This window comes from Phoenix dactylifera, chromosome 6 (assembly GCF_009389715.1).
Source record: "Phoenix dactylifera cultivar Barhee BC4 chromosome 6, palm_55x_up_171113_PBpolish2nd_filt_p, whole genome shotgun sequence".
NCBI classification, from domain to species: domain Eukaryota; kingdom Viridiplantae; phylum Streptophyta; class Magnoliopsida; order Arecales; family Arecaceae; genus Phoenix; species Phoenix dactylifera.
Window position 1 is genome coordinate 16,882,948 of NC_052397.1, and position 23,661 is coordinate 16,906,608.

Here is a 23,661-nt window from a genome sequence, read left to right on the forward strand (position 1 = left end):
TAGTCCAAATTATTGGTTGGTGCAAGCAACACAACCATATTCCAGGGGACAACCATATATTAAACCAAGGGAATTTGATGCAACGCAACTTACCAAGTTTATCTAGATTCAACTACCATGTGCCAAGAGAAGTTTATAGACACAAGAAATTTGAAAACCAGAATGGAGGCCTCATAGCATCATCTTTATACAGGGGAAATAATAGCGAGGAAGCATGACTTTGACTCAGCTCATGGTACGCTACACCCTTGGAGCACTGCAAATTTCCATGTTTAGTGTTTTCACAAGATCAGAAGGGCTTTGGATTACAATAAGGTCTTTTATACTTGACCCTGGCACAGTGTGTTGCCTCCGGGATAGAACAGAGCAGAGAAAGGAAGTGTTGGAAGTTGACGGGAACTTGCGACGCGCCTAGTTGCCGAGCTACGGTCACCTTGCAAGGAATAATCTTTACGGAGAATTACATTATATAATACAATATATTATCAGTTTTGTTTTTAAAATCTATGAAAACTTAAATGATTTAAAGTTGGCAATATCTAATTGGCTTTCAAATTATGGAATAGGGCCTGTGGCACAACTTGTTGGTACCAAGTGATTCTGGTTCAAAACGTATAAGGAAGCTATTTGGTTTGGATTTTTTTTTTGTTTGTTTTTGATGAACATTTGGTTGGGATGTTTGATGCCAACATATGAAGAACTTGTTGGTTAACTACTCTGTTTAACAAATGCAGCAGATTACTCTCTGAGAAAAGGTTCAAATTTGGTTTTCTGAAACCAATTCTCTCTGCTGCCAAAAGCTTTAAACAAAAGGAGGTTTCAGAAACAATATAGAAAACAGAAGGTCTCGTTTTTTCTGTCCTTGTCAAAGCTAATTCAATCTTCTCCCGGGATTTTTGGAAACAAAGAATATAAATGCAATATCAAACGGGCATAAGTAATAGAAAGTAGAAACCCACAGTGGGTGCAGTGGATCGGATCGGTGCAAGCACACTTCAACTACTCATATTTCTGCTGGCAATCACAATAATCTAAAAAGTACCAACTCATGATTCTTGATGTTGGTAAATTCCCAGCGCATCAAGTCATAAACATTAGTAGCCTTACAAGGAATCATTCACCCATTTATATTACACCCTAACTAGCTGCAGAGCCTCCATCCTCCTTTCTCTCTTCACACTCTCAATAAATTCCTCTATCTTTCTATTCAGTTCATCAATTCCTACGTTCTTCATTTCATCCACACCCACAAGTTCCTTTCCTTCATCATCTCCTCCTCCAATCACAGCCAACTCCAAAGACCTGCCACTATCCTCTATAGCCTTCTCCACAGCACGCGCTTCTATCTCCATAGCAGCGATTCCCTCTTCATCTTCTCTTCCTTCTATCATGACTAAATCTAAAGACTTACGACTCTCCACTGTTGCCATGGAAACATCTGCTTCAGTCTCCACGTGAGCTTCAACCTTCGGCTGCTGATGGTCTTTCCTCACAAGGAATTCATCGCCAAGTTTGTTAACCGGCTCGCTGCAAGGACTGAGCAAGCCGGAGTCTTTGACCAGGAATAATAGAATGGCATTGAAAAAGAGGAAAATGGCCTTCCTATTGATGCAGTGGTCAAGGTTGTTGAGAAGAGTTGCGGTGGAGGAGAGGTTGATGGAGTGGAGGCAAGAAGAGTAATAAGAGAGCAGGACGATGGAGAGCAGGAGGAGGACTCGGAGGGCTCTCTTCCATGGGTTTGGCTCCCTTGCTTTGGTCCCCATCTCCTTCTCAATCTCTTTGTATTGCGAAGAGAAGTGAATAAGATGATTGCAGGGGAGGAGGGACATCCTATATATCTAAACTCGTGGTTGGTGGGAAATGTCCGACCATGACCTTCAGTATGGGGATAGATCAGTTGTTGGACTCTGAACAGCTTTCGGAATTATAAGCTAACCTCTTGTTGACGAGTATTTCCTCAATGAAGGGGCCCAAACCTGATTTTTGGTATCAATACATGAGAGATGGAAGCTGCTAAGGGCCTACAAAAGTCCTGTATAATTGAAGGGAGTAGAAGTTGTTTCTAATCTATGTGAGTCATAGATCGGATTCCCCCCACTTGTCATAATCAAAAATCTTATCCAAAAAAAATCTAGCCAAAAATATAAAAATTAAAATTTAATTAATATATAGTTGATGTGGGACTAAACATATCTCGCAAGGTCCTACAAAATATGATAAGTCTCTCTAAACTTTTGGTCAAAGTAGTTGTCGGGCATGTTCCAAAACATGGGGCGGCGTCCGTCAAGATCATCCGGATTCTTCCCCATGTGTTCATGGACGCTGCTTTTCCATGAAAGACCGCGACCCAGACTTCAAACTTGGGCTTGTCCGCGTTAATGGACCCAGTCTCTCGCCTTGTTGGGGTCCACCTCCTCATCCTTCCAAAGACTTCATGTTGACTCGTTCCTCGCACGTCATGCCTCTCCCCATCTTGCACTATAGAAGATGACTCAGTTCCATGTCCTCATCTTATTTTCTTAGATATCCTCTTGCACTCCCTATCTTTCCTCATCTATTCAAATTATAGGAAGACACCAAGAACTAGAAACAACTTCTTACGTCTGTCTTCCCCCTTCCACCACCCAACCAAGCTGCTATGAATATATATCTCCAATTAAATCAAATGAATTTGGTGGGATTCAAATTCATCCTTATCTCCTAATCTCGTTTGGAGAATTTAAAGAGAAATCATGATGATAAAGCTTCTACCCCACCCAAGACTGGTATAAAAGAGACTATACTATGGAGTCTGGACTCGGGACTCATGTAAATCTGGGTCCACAGACTATACTACATAAATATATATGAAGTATATAAATATATAGAGAGAGAGAAAGAGAGAGAGGAATCATAAAGGTCTTCAGAAGCGTGGGGCACAGATTTGCATCACTTTGCTTCCAATCATGCCAACCACTCCCCATCCAATTGGCATCTCTGTGCCTTGACTCTGTAAGACAATGGATTGATCCTTTGCAGCAATAACTCTAAGCAGTTCTTTCAATTAAGATACATCATTACTTTTTTTTTGTTATTTAGCTCTGCAACTCTTGACCTGCAGCCAGTTCACATTATGCCAACAGCTAAAAAAATTACAGTGATCTAAGCTGTTGGACTCTGATCACCAGTTGTTCTTTTGGCACTAGCCATCATACAGACAACGAAGAAAATCTAAAAGAACGCTGACTAGGTAAGCACTCTCCTATAAATAAAGGATGGGGTGTAGTGAGATGGTGGTGAACAAAGAGAAAAAAATTCATTCAATGCAAACAAGTTCTGGCAAATTACATCATAATTCTTATCATCGGGAAAAGATTTCGTTTGCTCCAATTGAACGTTTTTGAATGCTGCATTTGCAGAGTACCTTCGCCCAAGCAAAACTTTGGAAGGTTTTGCTTTGAAGAAAGAAAAAGACGATCGAGCAAATCTCAGAATGGGGTTAAGAGTGAATTCAAGCTTGAGCTTGAAACCGCCCGTCTTCAAAAATGACAAAAGATTGTTAAGAACATTGCAGTCTACTTGGATGTTAAATGCACCTAATTAATGATTTTGCATCTCAGAGTGTGAGGACTACTCATAAGTTGATTCATAGCTTTTACAAGGACCACATAGTCCATGCATCAACACCATGGAACATATGAATCTCATATACCTTTCTCCTTAAAATCTTAAGGAAAATAATTAGAAGAAATTGGAGAGAATGCTGTCCAATTCAGGACCCATCCATTCTAGCATACACCATTACCATGATAATTTTTCCTACGTAAATGAAAATAATGATCCCATCGTGCTTCTTGGCTAACCATTGCAATGGTTCACATTATCCTTCGTGGACATAATTTACATTTTCTTGAGAGCATGTTTGGAAAATTCAATAGGTTCGGGCTGGATTTTTTTATAAAAATCGGACCTTTGGCCTTTCCAGCTCATGTTTTTCCAAAGACCCATCTTGATAGCCTAAATCCCATTTGGAGGTCTGTTGGACTACAGCAATTAAAAAAAAAAAAATCCAAGAAGGTCTTTTTCTTCATCCAATATGATTTGGGCTGAGAGGGGTGTGTGTTTATATGAGCGTTATTCAAGTAAACGGCCCATTTCCTGCATCCAATAAGGAATTCAACCCAATCCTACGGGATTTTCCAAACCGGCCTTAAGAGTTTTAGAGATCCTCTCCTTTCCTTTACCCCACACAAATAAACAAGTGCACACAAAAAAAAAAGGATAAAAAATTGTCAAAAATGCAATTTTACTAGTATTATTAAGTTGTCTTGAGTAATGCGCTCTATATATTCATTTAACTGGCAGCTTAGGACATGTTACTAGTATGGAATTTACAAACTCTCGCGTATGCTTTTCTTTGAGAAATCTCTAAAAAAGGGATTGTTAGAAATAGAGTGGAGGTAACAAGAAGCAAATGTTATAGTTTTTAAGGCGCAAGGTGTTAATTGCCCCCATATGATATTTTGAGTTTGCTAACGGGTTCTTACAATGCACCATCAATATACAAAGAACCTTATTGGGCTTTGCAGGTAACAATCTTTAAAAATCTCACAAACCTTTTGTTGAAACTTGCAACTCTCAAGTAAAAAAACAAAAAGAAGAAAATTTATGGAATTTATGTATCAAAAGCAATCACCAGGTTCTTGTTGCAGTATTCTCACAATCCCAGGACTTTGCTTTATTTTTAAAGAGATATTTTTGGTTATTTGCAAGCCACAAAGTACGTCACTGGGATTTGTTGAAACAAGGGCTATTGGCCCAATTTGTACTGGGCTAGGCTCTTGCTGGGTTCAATGTTCAAAATAAATACGGGTCCAACTTGGGCCCTGCACGGCTCAAAGTATCACATTAGGCTTAATTCAAGCCCAGTTTTCTCAAGGCCCACTTTGCTCAAACGTGAGCTTCAAAACATTTGATTGGTTCGGGCCTAGGCCCATTTTCAGCCCAATAAAAAACTCTCTTTCTTCTATCTAATTAAATTATTTATTTATATCAAATCCAAATCCTCCGCCGCATTGGCGAGTGGGCCCGTGAGCGGCCGATCCCTGATCTTTCTGATCGCTTCACGTGCAAGCCTCTGCCCTGGTGGCTCGTGCGGTGGGCCGCGGCCCACGCGTGGCATTCCCTGCCCCCCCCAAGGGCTCTCCCTCCTCCTCGTATACCGTTTCATGGGGACAACTTCCCAGAGCTCGTTAAATGCGACGCTGTCATCGTTGGGACCTAACGCTTAATTAACGCCGCTCGTACCCCAAAAGCCTACACCAGCTTTTATTATCCCTCTCTCTCTCTCTCTCTCTCTCTCTCCCCCCCCCCCCCCAACCCTCTGCACTTTTTGGCGGCTTAAATTACTTTTCCTCGTTTCCTTTTCCAATGCACCACCCACCTCTCAACTTGTCCTCCTCCTCCTAAATCATAGCATAGCATCTCATTAACTAACTCTCTCTGCCCCCTTGACATTTATTCTCCCTGCTTCCCGTCCTTTTTGAGTCACTGGGGCGTTCGTTCTGGCTCCGACATAACGCCCGTTATAACAGAATTAACGGCCATTCTCCCACGATAGACCTATCTATACGCCATACCCTGGTTTCGACCTTCGTTATTAGAGGAAACGGCGTTATTGGAACGTAACTGGCCACAGCTGTTGGCCATGAGGGACCGGGCTCCAATATAAATCGCTGCCGTCAAATCCAGATCACAGTGGACCCGTGACGCGATCTATGATGCGACGTCCCATCAGGGATCACACGGGGGTGAGATGTCACCGGTCGGTCAAAGATCTCCCTAGCGTTTCCCCCCGATCGAGGGCCGTATTTATTTTGATCGGCATCAAAAATGGACGGATGGATGTTTATCTCAGTCCAGCATCTGACGCCCTTCATTCGATGCTCCGCTGGGGAATGTTCTCTTCCGATGGACCCCCACCCCCTCCCTCCCTTTTCTCCTCGGTCACGTCATCCGATGTGACCCCACCCACCCCCTACCGCCATTTAATATTAAATCTCCGTTTCATCCCAAACGGCACGCGACTTTTGAAGCCCATCCGCGGCCTTCTGATCCTTCCGTCATAAACGGGAAAATGTAACGGAAACGGAATTATATCGGGGAGGCCGTCGTAAGTCATAAATGCTCGCACCTGGCGTGGAGAGAGCACGACGACGACGGGGGATTTCCCAACTTCTGAGCCCGGTGGTAGATCCGCAATTTTGGAACGAAGGCGAGGCCATTTTGGTACCAGAGACACGGGGGAATACCGGTATAAAACGACGAGCGATCCCTTTCTCAACCAACCGTTTCGGGTAAAGACGGTAAGCGGATTTCCCTTTCGTCTCTACTTCGGACTTCCCTCCTCAGTCCTCCCCTCCCTTTGTACTCCGTACAGTCGTCTCCTAAGATCCGACGGCCGAGATCTACCCCTCATGGGCTGGTTTCCGCGGTTCCCTGAAGTCCGCTTGCTTTCAGCCATCATGAGCTTGGTTTTGCTCTTCTCCATTCTCTACTTCGGTAAGTCGTCGACTTTCATTCCGTCCCTTAACCTTAAACCCTTTCCATCCGACCGTTTGGATCATCGAACCTTCTCGTAGATGCCAATTTAGATAACCTGGATCACCAATCAGACGGTCCAAATTCAAATTATAACAGAATCTATCTGCTATCCCTAGAATCTAGCTATCTGAAGGTCTTAAATTCGTAATTGACTCTTCGAATGGTGGTCGTTCGGAAAATTCCATCAAAGCGAGGGGCAATTACTAATTAACCATGCTAACCTGCAGTGGATGGAAACGACGCGGGAGGAGCCATGGCCCTTGTTCCCGAGAAGAATCGGAGCGCCGGCAGCACTCGGAAGCTCTTCCGCATCGGTAAGATCAAACGGCCCTGATCGGCTTCATTGCATGTGTGTTTCTAAGTTGAACCGGCGACTGACGGCGTTAAAAACGATGTTATAGTGGGGGAGAGGATGGGGGTAGAGTCGTGCTCGAAGGACGACGTGGTGGTGTACCAGGGGCCGACGGCGCCGCTGCCGAACGGGATACCGACGTACACGGTGCAGGTACTGAACGTGTGCTCGACGGGGTGCGCGGTGGCGGACATCCATGTGAGCTGCGGGTGGTTCAGCTCGGCACGTCTTATCAACCCCCGGGTGTTCCGCCGGATCGGCTACGACAACTGCCTGGTCAACGACGGCGCCGTGCTCGGCCCCGGCCAGTCCCTCTCTTTCCAGTACGCCAACACCTACCCCTACCCGCTCTACGTCTCCTCCGTCTCCTGCACTTGATCCTGCTGTTTACCATGCATCATGCATGCCCTTCCTTCTTCCTTCTCCTCCCTTGGAGCTTGCTATATATATATATATATATGTGTCTATGTAGTTACTATAAAGATTGTGATGTGGTTAATTTATGGTTGCTGCGTTCCTGTCTTGTTAGCAGTGGTGCTAGTAGTAATAACCGAGCTGGAAGCGGATGTGCTTTGGTGGAGCAGTTCTTACTCTATGAACCAAGTATGGTATGATATGTATATGCATGCTAATGTCGTATAGCAACTAGTTTTATTTTCTGGATCGTTGTATGAAATAGTAATATATTTTTGGGCTTGTATTTGCATCGGAGATCTGGTTTGTGGTCGGAAGAGTGATGTGAATGATGTAGGTGTGAGTTACCGTGTGGAATTGGTGAGTATGGAGGGATGGTGTCTCCCTTCCCCCATCCCCCGGGGTGCTCTTTCTCAGTCTCGTTTCCTTTATTTTTGTCTTCCAGGAGATCTCTTGGCTGGGCTGAGTGCAACGTCTTATTGTTCGAAGGCACAATCGTATGGTATGGTTTTTGAAATTTTGGTTCAACACTTTAAGAACGATGTGGGCTGAGGTCTGCGCGAGCAAAGAGTCGTTGTGGTTTGGTTCGAGGGTTGTAAAAAAAAAAAAACGTGCTTTGTTGTTCTAAATCTTCCTAGTGTAGATTTGGTGTTGCTACTTCTGGTTATAAAGGTAATGATAATGATTCTGCTGCCATGTCAAGATCAGGGTTTATTCAGATTTGAGAGAGTACCTTGTACACTTGCGAATTATTCTGCCCAACGCCCTTATTAACTATCCTCTCGTTTCCTGGTACGAGACTCAACTTCTTTTTACAAGAGAGCTGGTATATATGCAATGTTAGCTCTCATTCTATTAAACAAGCAAAAACTACATGATTGAATAACTAACAAAATGTCATAAGTTCGAAATATGCTATTATCTACCTGACCAAGCAAATTTGATTAATCATAATTCATACATAGTCACGGAGCAAGCTGATAGCTCTCAGCTGGGTAGTATCATGTTATCCAAGGGGGAGATTTCATGTTCAAACCTGAATGTGTTGTATAATATTCTCTATATTTTCAGAAAAAGAATGGCCCTCTATGTTTCTAGAACCTTAGGTTTCACTGTTTTGCAATGAGCATCTTTTCTTTTTTTAATTTTAAAAAAAAAAGAAAAAACGTGGAAGTATGACATGTCTGCATCGCCATATTTACATGCAGTTAGGTTTTCTAGTCAACAGGTGTAGAACAACAATCTGTAATATTTTTGACAGCTGCCTAACTCATCACCCCATCCTTTTATTGCAGTTGCAGACAATAAAACGCCGCTTCATATTTCCTTAAACAACACTTCGCTTCGAACATTGCAAGTCCATTATTTTTCTGGTTATACTTAACACCATCGTAAACTTGATCGATGCTTAATATGTACTTGGAAAAGGCTATATATAAATCCATCATCTCTTGGAAGACCTCCATGAAAGAAGCCGGCAGTCCCAGTGCCAGCAAGATGCCCTTTCCGTCCTCCCATGGGGAAGAAACAAGGCCACCTCCTCTTCGGGCAGATCAGCCAAACCGGACTGAACCGCTCCACCCCGCCTGAAGTGCGTGCTCCTGAACTCTAGCTGGCTCCATTCCGTCACCTGAAGCCCGGTCGGCTCGTAGTAATCGATAGCGGACCGGATGAACCTGTCGGTCGTATTTCGAATCGCGGTTTGGACCAGCTGGATCGCGAAGGAAATCGGCTGGTCCAGCAGCTCTACGGCCCGGCACAAGCAGCAAACTAGCACAATCCGGTTCCCAAAAAAGCCGGCCGAGAGGGGCGGCTCGAACTGTGTCCGTCCATCCACCGCCAACAAGAGTGGTCTTCTGATGGGGGCTCATGTTTAAGGCCCGGGTCATGGCCTGCCCATTGCCATTTGTTTCAGCCGGCCCAACTTGCTGGTGTCGTAGGTGAAGGATCGGTCTCGTCAAACTCGTAGTGGGGGATTTTGGGCTTGGCGGGCTATCGGGGCCCGTTGAATTGTCCGATGCAAGGGCGGCATGGAGAGCAGCATGCCGCGCGCGGTCTCAGCCCATGAGTGGAGGAATTCCACGGCTGAGAGCCCATCGACAAACCCACCACGCTCAAACCTTGTCACCTGAAATGACTCAAAAAAAGAGAGGATATGTATGATATGAATGCTTATCTGATAAAAACATGGGATAGCTGATGGGGCACTCATTTTCATCAACATGAGAACAACAGAATTTCCAAAAAAAATGAATAAATGAGCGACGAGTATAGTATTTTGGAATGGGTCTTCAAAGCATTTTCCTTGCTCTTATTCATCAGCTATTGCAGTGCTAAATAGAGTAGCATAATGTCATTATTTTTTTCCATCACTTGGATAAAATCTTGCATATAATAGGAACAAGAAAGAAGATACTGAGTTGTAACATCTCTTTCGAAGATTTTAATGTTTATCAATGTCAAACCATGACTTACTAAGAGTTGTATAAATATTTCTTTAGAATCTAATAGATTGAATGTGATTTAAGATGAAGAGTGGATAGTCGGTGTACGTGAGGTCAAAATAAAGGTAGAGGTTTTATGTCTGCCGTGTCTCAACTTCTCAGAAGGTTAGCTCAAGAGTTGCACGAAACATCTCTTTTCTCGTAGGTTAGGTCAGAAAACTTATGAACTAAAGCTAAGAAACAAGCCCGTTCTCCGACGTGATGGCTTTTATTAAATGAATGCTCTTTGTTTGGACGAGGTACGAGACTCCAGCTTCCTACGTTTTTCTTGGGCTGTTCATTTGCCAATTTATGTAACCCACATGGATAGGTAACCAGCCTCTTCTTCTGTGGAGAGAGAGAGAGAGAGAGTACCCACAACCACAAGCCTATACGTACGTAGTATTATTATGACAATAAAGTTCTTTGTGCGGATACCTGAACCGTAAGGAGAGGTGTCTCCAAGAGGTTCTTAGCTCGAGGATCGATATAAACTAGCTTTCCGAGCTTCACAGTATCGGGAATGGAGATATTCCCCAAGACTTTCATCTCAAAGTCAGCCACCGCTTCAACAAACGGCACGCCATGACCATGTCCATCACACTTAACGATCAGCTTCCTGCAAAGGCGTAGAAATGGACCAGCACCTTAGCAAGAGCCTCCTCTATAATAACTTGGCCTGCATCGTCGCTGCTCCTCCTCTCCTTCGCCTTGAATAGGTGCACCGTCTTCATGATAACTGTAATGTTTTGGTCTAGGTTCGATAGGAAGTAGTACTCGTCTCAGGTTACCTCCATTATTGGCTTAATTAATACTGGCTCCGATCTCACTACAGTGATGGCGACTTCACCAGTCATTTACCTTGGCCATTTGTCTGTAGTTTGGAACATGTAGAAAGAAAGGAAGTAAGAAGCTTATATGTAACTCTTTGAAGTTGACGGATAGAAGAAGTGGATATAGGTCAAGGTTTCCATGGTTTTAGATGGCAACTTTTATAAGGCCATACGAGTTATGCATTTCAAGGGTCCTCAACTACGTACCTATCAATTAGTCTGCGAACGTCGCAGAATTTTTGGATGGTGACGAAAGTATTTAAATGTGGCAAGATTTGGTTGAGGGCTGCAAAATAATTGCACGGCCGCTAAAAATTTGGCATGTTTTCAGATTATAGGAATTTCCTACAACTGGGATTAACTCCTGGCAATTCAAAGTGGCAACAGGATACACACGGAAGCAATTAAGATGGTGTAATAGTATTGTAACGCTATGACCTATCTAGGTTGCTCCTAGGCCTCAACTCTTATAAATTTAACCAATTATGTCATGCATGTAATTTCAAAGTACTAGAATTTCTAGTTCTCTAAATTTACTCATGCAGTTCAAAACATTATGGATTGTCACAAGAGAGAAGAGTGCTTGTTCTTCTCTTTAAGAAGAAACAGTTGAAGCACACCACATTAGAATTCCAAGAGAAGAACACTTGGAAGGCAACGCCAACAATGTTCAAATCCAGAACCTTCTTTTACATGGAGGGTGCAGGAGATAACATTATGAACACGTTTGACACCATAATCGAGTAATACTTGGCAATGAGGATCTCCACAGGGAAAAGCTGAAATATGATACAGAAACGCGCGAGAGTTCCTCCATGCCTGTAATCATGCAAAAGAGTAGATACGAAGAATTGAAGAAATAATCTTCTTACTTCCCAATAGAAACAAGATAATTCCCTCAATCAATCAGAATTCGTAAGCCCTCTCTAGTCTTCGTCCCTTGCAAAGCCTTCTCGAGTCTTGGCTTCCAATGTGGCTCTGTTGCTTATAAAGTAGTGTTTGTGGAGTTGGTGAAGAGTCACCATTCCAAATTAAAGAAAGGCTTGGAGTGATATCGGAAGCAATCTATATCAATTTGAGACATTGCCGACGCTTTTTAATGGATATACCGACGCTTATAAGTGTCGGTAATTTTATTCCCGACGCTTTTTAAAGCATCACAAAAGCGTCGACTATGTAGGTATTGAAAATCAAATTAGGCGTCGTAAATTCTTCTTTTAACGATGCTTTAAAGCACCGTAAGAGTTTATTTTTTAAAAAAATATTTAATATAAATTTAAAACTATGTTTACATTTTTCAAACACAAAACACAACAAAAGTCATATTGTCACAATCAAACAGAGTTTCGAACTATTTGTATTATCAAATATGATCAAATTTATGTTGTTAATTTACATTACAATATGCTTCGAGAAATATAAAAAAATATACATATAAAACTCCTAAATAAATAGTCTAAAAGCGATCAGGGGTCGATGGCATTATCATCATCATCATCTCTACGAGTAAAAGAAGTATTAGGAACCTACAAGAAAAAGATAGAAACTTTAAAGTTAAAATATGAAAATCATTAAGCTCATATAAAAATACATGATAATTATGCAAAATATTCAAATAGATGTAGTTATTTATCCAAAGAGGGACAAATCTATGCAAAATAGATGCAATCTGATCAAGTTGAGCCCTCAAAGATTATATCTTTGTTTAATAACTCTGTCTCATCTTCTCCATCTCTGTATAATAGCTCTGTATCCCTTAATAATTGAAGTAGCATAGTGAAAGACTTGCTAGATCATTCATTCAAATATTTCAAATGGAATAAATGCACAAGAAAAAAAATCTTTGAAAAATTTTTACAACTCAAATGTAGTTCTTGATCATAATCTTTCACCTCTTGTGTTATCTTGTGCAAAATAGTCACAATTTATAAGAAACACAACTATGACAAAAGAGAAACTGTTTGTTACTCTTTGAATATAGAAATACATAAAAAACCTATACAGCTCTAAGTTTAAGGGGCCTCTCAAACAACCATCAATTGGATCGCCATCCTTCAAGGTATCTTCATTTGTCTTCAGAATTTTCGTTGATTAAGATCTTATTTACATATATTAATTGGTTACGTAAAGAGGATATCAAACTTTCTAGTCAGCGCTCGTGGAGTTAGCGAGGCAAATCGATGATTGGAGAGGCTAATGAATCAAAGGCAAAATAACATTTTAAGGAACCAGAGCATGCCGTGTGAGTTGGACCAGAAAAGGAAGGAGAGTCATTATAATATGAAGTACATGAAGAATCTCTATACAGCCAACTTCACAACCAAATCTAATGGCACCCTGGGTAGGTCGTAGGTGAGTAGGCTGGAGGGAGGAAACCTCTAAGGCAGCTTCTTTCCTCGCTAAAAAGTTCTAAAAGGTGCAAGGACACCATTAATGGCTTAGACTACGATCTGAAATCAAAGCCTCGACTGTTGACTGTAGTTTTAACTAAGAAACCTGTCAATTAAGGTTCGGCAGTTCCATTAAGGTCCTTCCAATCTATCATTTCTATTGTGAATAACATTCCAGCGGTGGTAGTAGTAATAATAAGAATAATAAAATTGTTTTAACAATAATAAAATACTTGTGCCAACTTTTATATATCAAATTATTTTCTGTTTTCATGTTGATAAGAATCATAAAATTGTTTTAATGATTATTGCTCTTAATGTTAGAGGATATGAAAGATATCAACATGAAAATAGAAAATAATTTGATATATAAAAGTTGGCACAAGAATTTTTGGTAGTCCATTAGAAAGCTAGAATATAAACATCTGGAAAATCCTGCCTACAATCTTTTTATGCATCATCTCATCACTTAAAAATTTTCGTAGTGTTCAGACATGAGGTTTTCATTTCTTTTTTCAACTTTTCAATTTACAAGCAACTTGTCACATAACTCAAAGCCAATGCTCATGAAAGTGAAACTTGAAGAATATTCTACTCCAAACATTTAACCAACATCACTATAATTATCTGATGTTTGATCTCTGCCTTGAGTAGAGATATCAGCCTTGTTTATATTTCTTTCTTTTCTCCACTGTAGTTGGAAGTCTTTGGCATAATTCATTATGCTTATATGAGCACACTCTACATCAATCTCTCCCAAGTCCTTACATCTATGCGATCCACTCTATCAGTAATTACCGCTGCAAGGACTTGTAGAGCACCACAGTGACGTACTTAGACAGAAACCTGCGTGTTGCACCAAGTGCCACCATGGGTTGACCACTCCTCCCTTTCTGAATGTAAAGGTGATTCAGCACTACATGCGGAGGTCTCGACAGAGAGGAGGGGCTCTCTATGTCGGCTGGTGCATTCAGAAGGGTAAGGTGCAGCTGTGGAGGGACAATTGGTGGTTCTTTGGCAAAATCCTCTGAACCAAGTGGCCAGTTGTTATAACTTGAGTCAGGTGACTGAGGTGGCTCAAAACCAGCAATACTTTCTATGTCCTCAGCGACAAATTCCTGCACCACAAGTTTGCAGTTTCTATGTAACTTCTGATGATGAAATCTTAACTTCTGTAACAGAAAGTGATGAGATATTGTTTAACAACGTTGTCATAGAGAAGAAAAGATGTTACTTTATATAACTAAAATATGCAATATATGATGCATGTTGTATGGAGATGGATCAACTACTGTGCAGAGCTTCAAAGTTGATCGAGAATGGTAACATTTATCAAATCTATTGCCGGTTGTCCACAAAGGTGAGTAGTTGGTTCATAAGCAAAGTTTCAATGTTGTCTAAACAAAATTTCAGCAAACCAAAAGAAATAACATTTAATAGAATAAAACTGCATAGATGCATTGGAGCATCATATAACATTTACCTCTTTCATATCCCCATTTCATCTCAAGCCCCCATGGCTCAAGCATCCCTAGCCAATGCATCTACAATAAAGGAGTGACCTATAGAACAATGGCTCATCTGACTAAAAAATGTTCAACTCATCCAGCCAAATAAGTAGGAACTTTTATTTTTTTTTTGTGCTAACAAAGTGCAGCGACATGGAAAGAATACAGATTAGTTTACTGTATACTCGATAACAAGCATAACAACATGGTGGCCTCAATGCTCTATCAATGAAAGGCCTGCTCGGAAGCTGAAAGTGAAGAGATGGATCAGTTAATCCTTTGTAATCTTATTTAGATTTCTCCTGGTTCTGAAGGACCTTCAGAGAATAAATGACCCTGAAAGGGAGACCTTAGTTGATGGACTTGATGCTATGGCTTATACCATAACAGTTTATATTGACTAGCTTGTTTCAAGTTATGAACAGATATTTGAGCTACGCTCTATCGAGGGATTGAGAGATTTTTATTTATTGTGATCAGAATAGTGGTGACAGTATCAATCTTGATGTGGCTGGTTAAAGGATACTTGATCTTAATCAATAATTGTTTAACATGTTTTGAGATCAGCAAATCTGATGTTGCAGTCCACATATATAATCTGCAGATTCTGTATTACACTCCAATAACTACTCGAGCAAAGGAGGACAAGGAATTAGCAAAAAACACAAAATAGGTCATGTTTGATCCATACATTTACATCTATTAGGTCAAGCAAAATCTTCGCTATTTGTGAAGAATGAAGTACGAAGTCTACTACAGGTGGCATTACCAAGAAAGAATATCATTTCTCCTGAACCAATTAAACCTTTTTCAGTTTTCAGTCCAAGAAAGCAACTATCAAGAGGAGCATATTGCACCCAAGCTAATTCCATGGGAGAATTGCTTGGAAAAAAGACAACAGAAACACAATACTACATCGGAGGTTCCGTATGAGTGATGATGAAAACCTCTCTCTCTCATACACACGCACGCTCGCGCATGCATGTGCACACACAGATTTATCGAAAGGATTACAAGAGTCATGTTGGAACCTGTCCCTTTGTAAGACAGCAAGCATAACCCAGAGACATATCAGTGACATGCATAAACCCACCTGCACATGCGTTAAAGAGAGACTGGTTGATATGCGAGAATATGGCTAGGATTCTATATTCCATAAAATTCATTTTAACAGCATAAAATCAGAATAAAATACACTAAAGTAATGGATAGCAGCATGGTGTAATATATATGATGGAGCACCTTAACAAGGTCAATTAAGAAGAATTGATAAAATACTAGGCTAAAGTAGTTACCTTCAAGTCTAAGATGTTATAAGCATTCCCTATATCATCATGCATCCAGGGAATGTCAGGTGCATACCTCCATTCTCCATCAACGATGAATCTGTACTGGTAGAAACCTGATGGAAGTACTTTCATGATCGTGAAGTCCTTGCCCGACTTTTGCAATGGTTTCCTGCAATAGCAAAATCCATCCGTACATGAGTTGCTTTGTCCCTTAAAACATCTACATATTTTGAAATAAAGAACAGTTGATGTTGCATATATAAGACAAAACTGTCTCTAGGCCCTGATACTTTGTCTTCCAGTTATCCCAGGATCCTTCCACAAAGACTTCCTTGCCACCATGGCTCCAGGTTATCATTGTTGGAATTCCTTGGTCATAGATGACATTCTCGTACTCGGTTAAACCTTGCATCCATGAATCACTTGCTGAATGCATCTCTTCAAGTCTCTGCAGTGGAACCGCGGGGTTCTGGGAAAATCAAAGCGACAACATAACTTTTTTTGTAGATTTTAGAACATGAGGAGGCTTTGTTAGAGCCAGAATAAGTGATTCTGGTAGCAGATTGGAAAAAAAGATGTCTACAATTAATATCTAGTTCAAGCAAGAACAATGGCAATACATCTAAATTGATGAACCTACTCGGTTAGTAGTTTCTTGATAAATGACAGAGCAAAAAGCTACTTTTCAGTGAAGCTACATGATGTGATTTATCCTGGAAAGTGAAGATACAGCTTGTGCTGTTATACTGATGACAAAAGGCTAAACAAGACCTAGATCACATGAAGATATTACATCCCTCTTCCTCCGAAGGGTGGTATATTGTCACCAAGTCACTTGTAACAAAGAGAGCGCCTATCCTATAACACTATAAAAATGTCAAAGTCCTTGATGTATTTAATAATTTGCCCCGTCATGAAAAAGACCTATCTCATAATAATGTAAAAGTACCTTTTCCTGCTGAATCTAAATGTATCCTTTAAAAATATGAACACATCTGGGACCAGAAAAAATGTCAAAGACTTCAATGTCGCATTTCTGCTTTCACTACAGCTGGGCTCTCCTCAGAACCCAACACAAATAGGAACTGCCACTTCAATGAGCAGAAACAGAAAAGCTTCACTGTATGCATTGAGAGTTCCATAGTCCACACATCCAAGATAGGTCCCCAAGTCTTGTAAATATAGAAACAAAAATTTGGTTTAATCGTCCATTCATCAAAAGAAAAAATATCTTGTTCACAGTAGGCCTGAGGAAGAACCCACAAAATTTTCAAATGTAACAAACCAAATAAAGATTAGAAGCACTGGATATTCATAATATAGCAAATAGAGGAAGTTAAAGAAATGGAACAAGTACCACTCAAAATTAAAAGAAAAAAAGGAAAGAAATGAGAAAAAATTCTGGCTGAAGTACAGCAGATATGAAATTAAAATGAATGTTTTAATATGCTTGCCATGCCTCCTAGTCTCAGTATACTACTAAGTATACAAATAAATCCTTCAAAAATATACCAACAATTCATTAACTATGTTTTCCTCCTTAACAAAATGGACAAAAAGTGCCTAAATAAAGGGGAACAACAGCTTGAACACTACATAAAACCCAAAAACAAGGGGAAGAAAAAGAACAATAGAAAAACATTGCATAGCAAGGAGATATACGCTGTGATATAACATGACAGAAGCACGACTTCCCCAAAAAAATAAAAACAGAAAAATAGTAATGTAAATTTTGAGCGCAAAATAAAGATATTATAAGCAACATGCAGTTTTTATAAGTAGCACTAATTATTACACTGCAAAAGGATAAAAACAACATAATGGACTAAACCCCTAATCAAGAAAGGAGCACATAAGAGAGATATGCATTCACTTGGAGGGCACTGAAATAGAAGTCTCACTCTCAGTCACAAGATCCACTTCCCACAACCACAGGCACATATTACATCGCCAACAAGAAACCTTGCCATAGTAAGAAGCCTTCTACTGAAGGTGCAGTAACCTTTGTTATGACCTCCATTTCGTAGCATGTAGGATCACAGCAAACGTTGCTTTAACCATCAACATATTTGATGAAACTATGACATAGGAAACCTCTAGTAACGGGACATTGATGTGAACCAACTCTTCAGAGACAAAAAGACATCTAGTAAAGGACAGTGAAGAGGCATACAGCAAATTATCTGGCCTGTAAAGACACGCAGTCACCTTGTCCATCTTCTCATGGCAAAAAAATTGTCAGAGGTCAGAATCGTTTTCCTACATAAGTATCCAAATATATGTGTAAAGCTTCCTGGGAACCTTAATATACCAAACAAGCTTATTACAAATCTGACTACCCACTCCTATTAAACTTGTTTTCCAAATTTCTCATTTCACTATCAAGAAATTGTAGGTAGAGTACTTTATCAAAAGAACTATCCACCTAAGAAAAATGTATTAGGAGATACAGTGCCATTTTCAACATATATCCTTAGGAAACCTAATTAACAAATAATCCATAAAAGCAAATTAGAACTTCTTATACAACTTCATACCATAGGGCATAACTGCTACGGATGAAGGTGAATTTGACCAGGTACCCAAAATTAACCAAAAAGCACTCATTCTCCTGTGACACATTTATAATCAGCATGTCCTATGATTAATTAAGGATGAATTTTACCATAATTAATTTAATTAACAAGTCATATCTCATTTATAAGGTGACCCTGTACTAGTAAGAGAAGGCCTGGTGGTTAAAGTTGAGATTAAGGATACAGATGTCATCACAAACATTCTCAAATATGCAAAGCACATCTTAGGACATAGGTTATAAGCATTTAAGACAAATTATAATTAATTATGAAAACCACAAGTAAGATAGATTTATAGGTCTTGGTATTTAAGGTAAAATGAAGAACCAGTTATGTTATCACTGAGTTGCAAAAACAGATGCATTAAACATAACAAGATGCTGAATGCCTCATGAAGATGGGGAAAAAATCATTTGGAGACTTTTGCATACAGGACAAAGTGAAACTTTACGGCTGGAAAGGCATTTATCAATCAAGTAAAAGTATGATAACCTCAAACAACCAAATCATGCTTCATAACTATGAAAACAGAAATCCATGATCGAGATTAGCAATCTTAATATTTAGCTCTTCCATATAACCAGAAGATTACAACAATGAACAATGCAATGTGGTTTGGGTTTATGTTTCATGTAAGTGTCTGAACAGGTCTCGGTTTGTTCGTACTGGATTGGGTCTCTCGGTCAAGTCGTCCTTTCATTTCATCAATGAAATGTGGGGTGGGTATCGCCCACCATTTTGCTCAGGAAAAAAGGTAGTGCAAACCTCTAAATGCACATCCACCTGAAGTTGTGCAACTTGAAAAATATTTAGAAGAAATTGTATTTGGGAAATAAAAAATATGGACCCACCCAACCAGAACTAGGCATCAAAAAGGCACAAATTTACACACCAGTTTTAAAGAAATGCATCAATATAAACAGGCTTAAGGCTCCACGGTGTAAGAGACTATCATCAGAACATTAGGCATTCTATTAAATGAAAGTAATGCAAGTGATGAAAACAAAGTTGTATAGTTCTTTACTTCTTATAGTATTAGAATCAAAGTTGGCGGAACTGTTCCGAACCGTCCGGTTCAGGACGTCTCGAGCCGTACCAGCGGTTTACCAGGATGGTACAGGCAAAGAATCCGAAACGCCGCATTAGAGGAGGAGAAGAAGAAGGAAAGAGAAGAAAAGAGAGAGGGAGCGGGGGAGGGAGAGAGAGTGAGAGAGAGGGAGGCCGGCGGAGGCCACGACTAAACCCCTGTAGAACGAAATAGAGATCTCGCCGTAAAAAAATTTGCGATTTTTAAGTGAAGTCGCTCTGCCATAAAAAAATCATGATTTTTAAATGAAGTCGAACTTCACTTAAAAATCGCGAAATTTTTTACGGTCGGACCCTGTTTCGTTCTACAGAGGTTCGGCCACGGCCTCCGCCACGCGCACCAGCGCCGGCCTCCCCCACCCGTACCAGCGCCGGCCCTCCATCAGCCTCTGCCACCCTCCGCCGGCCTCCCTCCCTCTCTCCGCCTTCTCTCTCTTTTTTTCTCTCTCATTCTCCCTCTCCCCCGTCTCTTCTACTGTGTCGCTACGAGCCCGGCACGGCCCAGCACGGGCCCGTACCAACTCGTCCCATCGGGCAATCGGTATGGTGCCCGATACCGGTTCCGTCGATGCTAATTAGAACTAAATCAAATAGTCAAGAGATCAGAATGGGATCAGATATATGAATGGATTTCCTAAATCAGAATCTTATTATAGAAACAAGCTAAAATAATCTCTTCCTTACAGAAAGAGGAAAAAGAATGTTCGGATAAGTCTATCTCCATCCTTCTAAAGAGGCAAAATGGCCAAATTGAATCTGGACCTACTCTAAAAAATTTATGAGACTAACAGATCATATATTTGAAACTTTAAGAGAGGGAAAGATAGGGGTGGGGAGAGGGAGAGAGATCATTTTCTGCTTTCACAACCCTACTCTTTGAATGATCTAATATATTTTTTTCATCTTTGTCATCTATGTTCTTTGAGTTTCTATAATGTGTACATAGATCTGAATGATACACATTAGTTGAATCTAGATTATCAAAGTTTTGTTTCCAAATACCAGATTCATTCAACTATCCTATCAATATCCTCTTGAAACTACAGGAATCGAATGGAACCAACGTTAAGAAGCCCAGACACAACTAACTGGCCTAAGGAGGTTCGCCATACCATGACGTACCGCCCCATACTAGGCGCACCATATTATACCATACTGAACCGAGACTCAATACACTAAACTGACCTCATACCGAACATACCGACACTATGCCAGTATGGTACTGGTACAAATTTCAGTACCAATGAACCCTGGAAGATATACTTATTCCACTAAAATAGACATCTCATATCCCAATCCCTGAAATCACTTCAGCACAAATACTCATTTAAAACTGCACCAACCCAAATTTTAAACAAAATACCAACTCTCAAATCACTTCTTAGAAGACTGACACAAACCTAGTAAAAACTAGCATAAGTAAAAAAACTGGGAAACACTAATGCACAGCCAACCAATAATATCATTTATGTCAACATGTAACACCATGTTCATGAGAAAATAAAAAGAAACAGAATTCTAGATAGTAAATGTAAGAAAATTTCCAAATTGAAAAAGCAATATTACTTGATACAAAACAGAATTCTAGATAGTAGATGGGGGACAAACAACAGCCCGTTAATTCAAATATATTGAAACTATGGAAAGAATTAACTAAAAACCAGGTAACAATCAACTATAGGGAAAAAAAGGATTCACGAGAACTTACAAGCAAATTCTACTGAGAAAAAATAATATCCAGAACATATATGTAGGTGGCATTTTCTAAAATCATAGAGAGGAAAACTTGAAAAGAAAAAAAATCACACCATGGATTAACACACACACACATCTCTTTCAGTTCATAACTATTAACTAACATTCATCAACATAGAAGATAGCCACAAAAGAGCAAGTAATACATAAGGAATGTGAGTTCTTTTCTTTCCTTCTTTTCCAAGAGATGAAATTGAGAGAAAGGAAGAGAGAAACGGAGGTATGAGAAATGACCTGAGGAGTGAAGAGCAGAGGAGACCTTGCTGCACGTCTGGGGCTCTGTGGAGGGCTCTGCCCCATCAAATCTTCTGACTTTCCTCGAGACTGAGAGCTAAGAGCCTGCCCCTCCCCCTCCTGCTGCCGCCCCTCCTCCTCTCCTTCCCGGATACTACTAACATTACCCATTTGGAAGACAGATTTTCTGATCTAAAGATCAAATTTTGATGATCAAAACCTCCTCTTTCCCTCAATATCACCTTATTCCCATATAGAACCTTAAGCAAAAAATCAATCCATAAGCTAAAAACCAAAGATAAAAGTGACTGAAAGGCTAAAAAACACTGCTTGGAATGAAGACTACTTCTCGCAAAATCTGGACTCTGGAATGGATTCCATTTTTTATCAATAGGAAAATCGAAATCGAAAGAGAGAGAGAGGATTCCAACACCTCCCTCCGTCTCCAGCTGCCCCTCAAAAGAGAGAAGGCTATAGAAAAGTTTGGAGAAAGAGGAGGGGTGGGGTAGCGGACGCTGGACCGGAACAGGGAAAACAGGCAGCCATATGTCTCTAGAAACAGAGCAAGAAAGGATAGCCCACGTCCACCCCCGAAAGAAGCACCAGCCCACTTGGTGGCCATCTAATTTTTATTATTAGCAACAACAGTAATAATAATAAAATTATATTTTTAAATAAAAAATATTTTTATATTAATAATTATATTTTTTTACTATAATAGATATTTCATACATTACAAATACGGATACATCTAAAAAAACAAGAAAACAATAAATCACATAGTATCCTAAACAATCCCTTCCTCAGTGCAGGGTGCCTCGGTGTGGCTAGCCACATAAGAAACTACTTAGTACGCGACTTCATTAGTTTCTCTGAATACATGCTTAGCCTAAAAAATCACTCTATCTCCCACCACCCGATCAAATATCCTGAAGTAAGGTTTTATTATTTCTTTTTCTTGTTATTTTTTTTATATAAATAGATATTGAATATTTAACCCTTCTTCTTTTTTTAACTTTTGCTTCTTTCCCCTCCTCCAATGAGTTCGGAAGACCATTCAGAGGCATCATTGCCGCTCGGAAACGGCAAAATAAAATATAACAACAGTTGTTATAATTAAATTCTACTACTCGCTGGATCAGGTGTTTGTCTTCCTCTAGCTTTACAATAAAAGGTGCCTGCCCACGTGACAGGTGCAAGTAAAAAGAAAAAAGAAAAAGTCCCACCAGAAAATACGGTCATCCACGTGGGTATTTTCCCGGATGGGATCCCGGGACGGGGAGCAAATGAAAGTGGTGGGCCCATGAAAAGGAAACCTGAAGACTAATTAAATGGTGGGGCCCAAAAAAAGTGGTAATTATCTGTGGATGAATCACTCTACGGGGTTCCTTTTTGGGTGTTTCCTTTCGTGCTATGATAAAAAAAAAAATGTGAAACACGATATTTTACGGCGACACCCAGCTCTTGTGTGAGTGCGACATCTTGACGGTACAATTTCCAATCAGAATAAAAAACCCGGGACCACCTACGACGTACGGCTTGATGTGGGGGACCCGGAAGGTGGACCCTCCCAGGCCAATCGTGTGGTGGTAGTTGCACCAGATGGCAGCGAGGCATCGCGTCGATCCTATCTCCAGGTGTACCTTCAGTTCTGTGATAGCAACAGTGTGACGGTTGATGAGGCGGGGACCACCGCTTCGATGGTCCACTTGCGTCCCTGTAGCGCGTCATTTCAACTTGCCTTTAGCCCATTGTGTCAGCGATGGTGGCCCCACGGTATGATGCGCCTCATAGAATTTGATTAAATCATCAACGCAAGCAATGAGTCATAATTATCTAAATCACCACATTTTATATTCCCAAGTGTGTCTAATTTATTATGTTGCAAGCTTCTAAAATATTATATCCCATAAGAGGGAGTCGCCTATGCTCGGAGGTTTATAGGAGCAGATAGCATTATTCTAGAGAAGGCCTCTACTATTATAACTGAGTGGATTCGCGACGTCCGATGCAGAAAGATGGCCACTCTATACTCAGGGATATACAGAGGCTGATGTCAGGTTGCCGCTCATCCAGATTGTTCATATGTTTCAGAAGACGAACATAGCTGCAGACTAAGTCGCCTCCTTTACTACTCATCATTCTGGAGAGGTGCTATG

General features: G+C 40.4%; 2 protein-coding genes across 3 annotated transcripts; one reads left to right on the forward strand and one right to left on the reverse strand.

Annotated features, from left to right (window-relative positions):
- Positions 1–6,455: 6,455 nt before the first annotated feature.
- Positions 6,456–8,073, forward strand: LOC103707568 (TPD1 protein homolog 1). The gene is given in 6 exon segments (XM_017842939.2): positions 6,456–6,540; positions 6,810–6,896; positions 6,984–7,268; positions 7,271–7,319; positions 7,467–7,542; positions 7,987–8,073. Coding segments are annotated over 6 exon segments (669 nt in total).
- A 5,418-nt stretch (positions 8,074–13,491) lies between these two features.
- On the reverse strand, positions 13,492–22,077 carry LOC120111125 (SNF1-related protein kinase regulatory subunit beta-2-like). Of its 2 annotated transcripts, XM_039127637.1 has the most exons (5): positions 21,849–22,077; positions 21,503–21,762; positions 16,142–16,320; positions 15,858–16,020; positions 13,492–14,172 (listed from the first exon to the last, which is right to left on the reverse strand). In XM_039127637.1, exons 2-5 carry the CDS (start codon positions 21,671–21,673, stop codon positions 13,849–13,851), a joined length of 837 nt encoding a protein of 278 aa, XP_038983565.1. In that variant the 5' UTR covers positions 21,674–21,762; positions 21,849–22,077; the 3' UTR covers positions 13,492–13,848. The 2 variants fall into 2 exon arrangements, with proteins under 2 accessions (XP_038983565.1, XP_038983564.1); XM_039127636.1 differs by having other exon boundaries at positions 21,503–22,077.
- Positions 22,078–23,661: the final 1,584 nt, after the last annotated feature.

What these genes read in the sequence shown, in the direction of transcription:
- LOC120111125 (XM_039127637.1), bottom strand. Translation starts at nt 21,673, where the DNA reads ATGGGTAATGTTAGTAGTATCCGGGAAGGAGAGGAGGAGGGGCGGCAG. An exon ending in CTCTGCTCTTCACTCCTCAG is followed by an intron (nt 16,321 to 21,502) that starts GTCATTTCTCAT and finishes TGATTTTCCCAG; the next exon opens with AACCCCGCGGTTCCACTGCA. An exon ending in TGGGATAACTGGAAGACAAA is followed by an intron (nt 16,021 to 16,141) that starts GTATCAGGGCCT and finishes TTGCTATTGCAG; the next exon opens with GAAACCATTGCAAAAGTCGG.